The 8219-nt window shown below is 37.4% G+C and overlaps 1 protein-coding gene across 1 annotated transcript in view; it reads right to left on the bottom strand.

Moving 5' to 3' along the window:
* Positions 1–908: 908 nt before the first annotated feature.
* The window catches only part of LOC129771698 (aryl hydrocarbon receptor), a 433577-nt gene continuing 426266 nt past the window's right edge, over positions 909–8219 (bottom strand). The window contains exon 11 of the mRNA XM_055775624.1: positions 909–1136. Within this exon, the coding sequence (XP_055631599.1) occupies positions 1078–1136 (59 nt within the window). The 3' untranslated portion in view covers positions 909–1077. The remainder of the gene's footprint in view (positions 1137–8219) is intronic.

Raw genomic sequence — 8219 nt, 5'->3', positions numbered from 1 at the left:
TAATCTATCGTTAGTTTTCATGCTTCGAATGTGCAGTTCAATGAGCTTTGCTTGAATGTATCATATAAAAACCAATTGGTCTTCAGAATGAAATAGTAATGTCGAAACGGGTCTCTAAAAAGATTTTTTCGGCGATTTCGGAGATATTGCACAGAACAGGATGAAAATCATTAGAATTGATCTAATCTAACACGTCTTGTGAGTGTGTCGATTTAAAAAAATTACAAATTAGATTAAATCAATTGCCTCATTGAAATATTTCAAGAGTACAACATATTTTAATCATGAATACTGTTACTTTCACTTAAGTATAGACATATATACATGAAATCCGGTTAGAATTCGACAATGAATCCGAATCTGTTGTCATATAACGCCTATGAAGATTTTTGAGAATTTTTAATAAGAGAAGTGTGTTAATTTTTGAAGTAAATTACAAAACCCATACATTTTCTTAAAGTACAATTTTGGTACATTCGATATTTGCTATTTCGGTGTTTCTGTGTCAAGCCGTTAAGAAGTTATGGACGATCAAAATTTACTCCAGCGCGCACTTAAAAAGTTATATAACTCCGAAACTATTGAGGTACGTAAAAAATCCCCGGAGGTACGCTATGGTACGTTGCATAAGCTTTCCAAAAAGCATCATATGGTTCAGATCGATAAACTCTGTCCCGCTGGATAGATTGACGTAGATAACTATATATTTTTTCTTGGAATTAAATTTTTCTCAAGATGTCCGTATCTTCCACCCTTCTCCTACTACTACTACTACTCGGTACGATTTCTCATGTTTGGGTAAGAACTTTCGAAATAAACTGATACAATGTTGTGTAACAGATGGGTGTATAGAACTTTCTTTTCTATTAACAAATAGTTTTAATATACAGCTATTTAATTTGATTTTTTTTTTATTTTTTCATTACATAAACGAGGTACAGAATATGTCTTCTATGTAAAATATACATTACTAAGTGCTCACCTTATTATATGTCGATTCATTGATGATGTAGGACAATTTTGATATTTGTGTGATATTTGGTAGTTTTGCATTAAATGTTGGAACTTTCGAACTTTTCATTGTTCGGGATTTCTTAAGGAAGTAGGGCTCCCACGAGAATCTTTATGCCATGTTCCTAGAAATAACGAAAAAATTTACATAGATTATTATATGCAAGGATTTCACATTATATATTTTATATATCCTCTATATTTTAAAAAAAATCTCGTGTCACGATGTTCGTGGTCGAACTCCATCTGAACGGTTCGACCGATTTTCATGAAATCATAATCAAAATACTTGGTACGCATGAGAATAGGTCGTAAACTATATATGATACCAATAATATACCGATTACCGTATATTTAACACCGATTAGGGTGGACCTATGTAGAAAAATAAAATCAGATTTTTTTTTTCGAGATACTTTATTTATTATGAAATTTATTACTCATTTTGAAACAATATTAATGAACCTGTGATTGTAGTAGATTTATATAAATTCAAAAACTTTATGGTTGGTCAAGTGAGTAAACTTGATATAATTATCTCATCAATAAATAGACATAAAATTCAGATAATATTAAGTGTAATTAATAATTATTAATAATAATTATTATACAAACATCAACAATAATACTATTTCATACTAATACTGCGACGCAATCAACAGAAGCGGTGTATTCCTCCTCATTCACATTCACTTGCGAGACGCTATCATGAGCGACGCTGACACAGCTTTTGCTTTTGATAGACCAACACGCAATGAATTGTCATAATTAATACAAATATCAACCATAATACTTTTTCATACTAATACTGCAATTCCTGCGACGCAATCAAGAGAAGCGATGTATTCTTCCTCATTCACATTCACTTGCGAGTCGCTATCATGAGTAACGCTGACACAGCTTTTGTTATTGATAGACCAACACGCAATGAATTGTCATGACATTACAGTAGGTGTTTTCAAACAAAAAAAAAGAAATCTTTAATGAGCTTCATTACACGTATTCGGTCCTACACATTCCTGGATATTTTCGGTTTAATCATCTCATACACACATTTTTTGATTGGTTCATCAACTATTCTCCCGTATTCTGGAATCCGATCGAATCAGAATTACCCGAATGGATCCTAACATTGCATTCTGTAATCCGTTTGACTCAAGTCCAATCGGATTGTGCCAATGTGGCAACCTTGCTACGCAATTTGGCATAGACGACAATGAGCAACATTGAGATCTAATGAAGTTGTCTGGTGTATCTTTGGTTTCCCAATTCATTAACGGAATCCAGCAATCATAAATTAACCGTTCATATAGAAAACGACGATATAATTCTAATTTTGTTTAATTTTTCTACTTTACGACAAAAATATATTACTTTTTTTCATTTTACATTTACTTTAATGAAATGCATTGATTCGAGAGAAGAAATGGTTTTTTTTATTTTGTTAGCGAACATCGTCTTGGCGCCCCATCTCACGGTATGTCAAACACTAATATGAACGCAAGATTCACAAACGTGTCACGATTGTTTATCGAATGACAATGCGCACCGTCATTTCCAGCAGCACAAACTTCAAACACACTTTCATAAACATAAACTTCAAACACAAATCGTTTCGTCGTTCTATTTATCGTTATTCTATGGTATTAAAGTAAATAAATTTAGTTATTCTTTATTTAACTACCAATATATTCAATAGTAGTAATCGGACGGAGCAATGTCTGGAGAATACGGCGTGTGGGATAGGACCTCCTATTCCAGGGTTTGCCAAGTATGTTTTGACCGGTTCCGCGACATGCGGCCGAGCATTGTCGTGCTGTAAAATAGCTTTATCGTGCGTTTGCTCTATCGTGGCTGTTTTTTGACGTGGGACTACGTCTAACCGGAAGATATAGGGGGTGAAATGGAAATCTAGGCACTGAACAAGTAGGAAAAAATGCAAGATTTGGAACGCTTATAACTCGAGCATTTCTCAATAGATCGCAAAGGTTTTTGCATCAATTGATAGGAAATATATCTACGCATCTATCATAACGAATAACATTTCATTTTTCTCGAGATAAATAATTGAATAATTGTGAAATATCAAGCATTGTCAAAATGCACTATGTGCCCATTTTTGATTGGTCCATTTTGTGCTACTCAAATCGTACCGACCAAAACGGGCAACCAGAGCAGCAGCGAAATACAATGAAGCACGATTGGAAAGGAAAAAGAAAAAAATGAACGAAACATTCGTCGCAGTCTCACACATGCGTAATTCTCGAGCCAGCCAGTCAGCTTAAAAATCCCCGCTCCGCTGCCGTAACGATCATTCTCATTCAAACCGTACACCAGATCGGTTCGCATCACAACACATCAACAAACTAACACAAGCAGCCATGTCTGGACATGGCAAAGGAGGAAAAGTGAAGGTAAAGGCAAAATTCCGCTCGAACCATTTTGGACTGCAGTTTCCCGTAGGTGTATTCGCCAATTGCTCCGCAAGGGTAGCTAGGCCGAGCGCGTTATTACCAGTGCACCAGTCCACCTAGCCGCCGTTATAGAGTTTCGGCTGCCGAAGTGATCGAGTTGGCTGGCAAAACTGTTTGCGCTTTGGTTCGGTGGGCATCAAGACAACAACAGGCGGACGCAAACGCAATCGCAAAACGGCAGCAGGTAGCAGAAGAAAAACGTTTGTTCTTCGTACAAACTGCTTTGGTGGCAAATCCAGAACAAGGCGGCATCGAGGGCGTTCGAAATGGTTTTTTTCAAAACCACGAGTACTAAGTTTTCTAAATTGGAACCATTCCATAAAACAAGGCGCTTTTCAGGGCCATTAAACCTTCCAAAAAAGAGTTTAGGAAATACAGTTCAATGCTTTCTAAAACAATATCCAAAATAATAATAAAACACAAATTGATTTTTTCATAATTTGTTTGCCAGGATATGATGAGTATGTGAATTTGGCAGTTGTTCTGAGCTTATTAATTTTCACCAATTCTTAAATTGCTTCTAGATTGAAAGTACAGTAATTTACACTTATCTCGACATTTAGCTAATTGGACGGACCTGTAATGCGACATATTTAGTTGGACTTTTTTGTTTTTTTTTCGGGGTCCAAATTATGACCCCACATTGAAAGTCGACAATGTACCACTGTCATCGCAAATGTTCAATTACAGGTTAAAATTACCTCCAATCCGATACTGAGTGGTGGTAATGCGTGCCATTGAATGTAATTTACTGTAAAATATGTCACAAGCTGGATGGGAAGAAATTTTCCAACTGTGAAAGCTGTGGCGAGTGGCAAATGCAATAGCTAAACAGAAAGGTTTAGCCGAACAAGATGGGGATATCGAGTGATAACAAAACAATAAACTCTTTAGATTGAAGATAATTTTGTGATCCTGAAAAGGACCCTTTTTAGCCTACATGTGAATCCAACGAGCGAACAAATCGTAATGAATGTATTTTTTTGCCATCGCTCCCTTTTAACGCTCATTCGTTCGTCTCGTTGGACTCGCCCCTCTGGCTGAGTCTGCCGATTTGTCTCTATCCTGTGAGTGTGTACCGCTAGAGTGTAAAACACGCGGACCCCAAAAAAATATCTTATTTTCTTTCAAACCGTAAACCCGTGTGGTGGTACGGCATCGGCATCGTGGACGTAACAAAGGAAGACAAGTTAAGGGAAAGGCAAAGTCTCACTCGAACCGTGCAGGTCTCCAGTTCCCTGTTGGTCGCATTCACTGATTGCTCCGCAAGGGTAACTAGGCCGAACGGATTGGTGCCGGAGCACCAGTATACCTAACAGCGATTATAGAGTTTCGGCCGTCGGAATGCTCGAGTTCGCTTGCAAAGCTGCTCACGACAATCAGAAAACCCGCATCAAGAACAGAGCAGCTTCGGTTCGGCGCTCATCAAGACAACAATTAGTTTCAGTGAGTGGCAAAGTGTTTCTCCGGCACGTCGCATTAAATGTAATTTACTGAACAATATGTCACAAGCTGGATGGGAAGAAATTTTCCAACTGTGAAAGCTGTGGCGAGTGGTAAACGCAACAGCTAAACAGGAATGTTTAACCGAACAAGATGGGAATATCGAGTGATAACAAAAACACAACACCAAAGGTTCTTTTCAGAACCATCAACATATTCATAAAGAGTAAACAGTAAACTAATCCATTTTTCAGGTAGATAGGTAGGTATTCACGTAGGAGAAGAAAATAAAACAATATATTTAAAATATATATTTAACAAAAGCTGTCCCCTTTGTATAGTCCTACGTCACTCCGGTTATGTCCCCGACATTACCCACCCGTCTTTTTCCTTCAGTGCACGGCTCAAACGCATCAATTGTCATCGGCAGAGATCCACTGCAATGGTTTCATTCGGTTTTAGCTGCTCATAGTACACCACACCCAGCTGGTCCCACCAAAAAGACAGCATAACCTTCTGGCCGTAAATATTACGCGCGGCCGTCGATGTTGATACATGGCCGGGGTATCCATAAGTTGCCCGACGTTTAGGATTGTCGTAATGGAACCCTTTTCATCGCCAGTAACGATTCGACGCAAAAAACCCTTCTTTTTATGCCGTTGGAGCAGTTGTTCGCACGTGGAAAAACGGAATTCGACTTGCTTTGATTCATACGACCCCAATGTCCTATCTTTCCCATTTCCATTGATAATTCCCATTGCTTTTAAATTAATCGGATATGGTTTGCTGAGCTACTCCAAGTGTATCTGCATGTTCTTGTTGCGTTTATGACGGATCTTGATCGAGTAAAGTCTCCAATTCTTCATCTTCAAACTTTTTTGGCGGTCCGGAACGTTCTCCGTCTTCCAAGTCAAAATTACTACTTTTGAACCGTGCAAACCACGTCTGACACGTTCGTTCAGTTGGACATATTCGAAGTGGCAAAAAACTATGTTGTTTTACGCTTCAACTTTTTTACATATACTGAAAAAGACGCGTAGTGACAGTTGCTTTCTAACGAATGTCTGGAAATTTGATTCACTGGAATAATAATCAAGTTACGCCATCTGTTGTTAAATCTAAGAAACTTACTGGTACTCTTGATATATATACAGCCATTCCATGCTAGACCGATATAGTGGTACTCATATTTTTGTCAAAAGTGATAATTTTGTTCTTAATCGCAAAACATTAAACCCGTATTTTTTATTATAGTGCCCATTTCCATTTTAGGGTGTTCCGAAAGTTCTATTGTTTTCACTTTTTCCCAAAAATGCATTTTTTCAAAAGTGCATAACTTTTGAACCACATAACCGATTTAGATGATCAACACATCAAATTGAAGCCAATGAGCTAGCCTTCTATTAAGAAATATTGAGCTTGCTATAAAATGGATTTGAATTCAGCAATTATTGATTGTAGAGGTTTTTTTTATTGTTTTCAAGGCATTTGACTAGCTATATATTTTTTGAAAGATGAGGATTTTTCACAAAACATATTTCGATACCAGAGATGCTTTTTTTCGTTTTTGAGCTATGATTTTTCAAAGTTTACCGGTGATCCGAAAAATAATTTTTCCCCTTTTATCCAAAAACGACTGTGTGCAAAAATTCATAACATTTGAACTACTGAACCGATTCATACGATCGACATATTAAACTGGAGCCAATAAGCTAACCTTTGTAAAATCATACTTGCGGAAAGATTGGATTCAAGTCGCATAGGTCTAGTCTAGTCACATAGGAATATAGAACGAAGACTTAAAAGACGGGTGGGTAATGTCGGGGACATAACCGGAGTAACGTAGGACTATACAAAGGGGACAGCTTTTGCTAAATATATATTTTAAATATATTGTTTTATTTTCTTCTCCTACGTGAATACCTACCTATCTACCTGAAAAATGGATTAGTTTACTGTTTACTCTGTTTTTTTGCGTTTTTTTACAAACTTTCTCAATTTTTTCTCACTGTCTTATAGTTGATTCTTGATTTTTTTCCGAAGGCTTTGTACTTATTAAATGTTCAACGCCGGGTATCTTTCGGCGTATGCACATATCGTACAATCAAAATGATGGCTGTGATAGGGGATGCATAGGTGGCCATCAGCTCATTCACTATCATATATTTCACTATTGAGCACATTACCGTACCTTAAACTGTTTCCGTGTTTCGGAGACGAATGAATTGTAAGATTTGTAGTCTCCGCAAACAAAGTAAATAAAAATAAAAAAGAGCTGAGGTTTTGGAGACGAACTCTACGATCTGTCGAGAAATAAACGAGCTATAAGCGTTCTGAAAAACCAACAGTAAATACAGGGACAGATGACCTTCGGATTAAAGTCCTTTAAAATAAGAACAGAGCAGCAGGAAATACATAGCTCATCATGTTGCTCCTTAGCTATTTTTCTATACAATGCAGATGTAACGTCAGTCAATTTTCAACATCAGTTATCAACCAAAGAAAGCACTTCTTGCTACCGAGAAAATTCGTTAATGCCATCCTGCATACAATGTGTTGTAATTTGATGCCACTTTTAATTCTGAAACCAAGCATGGGTTTGTGAAAACTGAATGATCAATTTAAAAGACCCCAACCACCAATAAGTTCAAGAACAAGCATAAATAAAATAAATCAGTTTATATTATATGTCATATTATGTCACTTTAGAATGCATTGGTATTGTTAATAACTTTTAATAACTCTTCTTTGAATGGTTTAATGGCCCTGAAAAGTGTTTTACGGTGGCTGGTTTTGCCACCAAAGCAGTCTGTATAAACAAACTTTTTCCTTCATCTACCTGCTGCCGTTTTGCGATTGCGTTTGCCACTCGCTGAAACTAGTTGTTGCCTCCGAACCGAATGTGCTCTGTTCTGTAGGCGGGTTTTCTTATTGTCGTGAGCAGCTTTGCAAGCCAACTCGAGCACTCCGGCGGCCGAAATTCCATAACCGCTATTAGGTATACTGGTGCTCCGGCACCAATCCGTTGATGCGTTGTGATGTGAAATGATGCCATACAACCACACTGATTTACGGTTTGAAAGAGAATGATATATTTTTCAGCGGATCCGCGAGTTTTGTACTTTAGCGGTACACACTCACAGGATAGAGACAAATCGGCAGACTCAGCCAAAGGGGCGAGTCCAACGAGACGAACGAATGAGCGTTAAAAGGCAGCGATGGCAAAAAAAATACATCATACTGATTTTAACCTCCGACCGAGAAGGTCGATTTTTCTTTCAGCAGCTCGGA

This window comes from Toxorhynchites rutilus, chromosome 2, assembly GCF_029784135.1.
Source record: "Toxorhynchites rutilus septentrionalis strain SRP chromosome 2, ASM2978413v1, whole genome shotgun sequence".
NCBI classification, from domain to species: domain Eukaryota; kingdom Metazoa; phylum Arthropoda; class Insecta; order Diptera; family Culicidae; genus Toxorhynchites; species Toxorhynchites rutilus.
The sequence above is the reverse complement of the archived record's forward strand: the minus strand, read 5'-3'. Positions and strand labels throughout refer to the sequence as shown.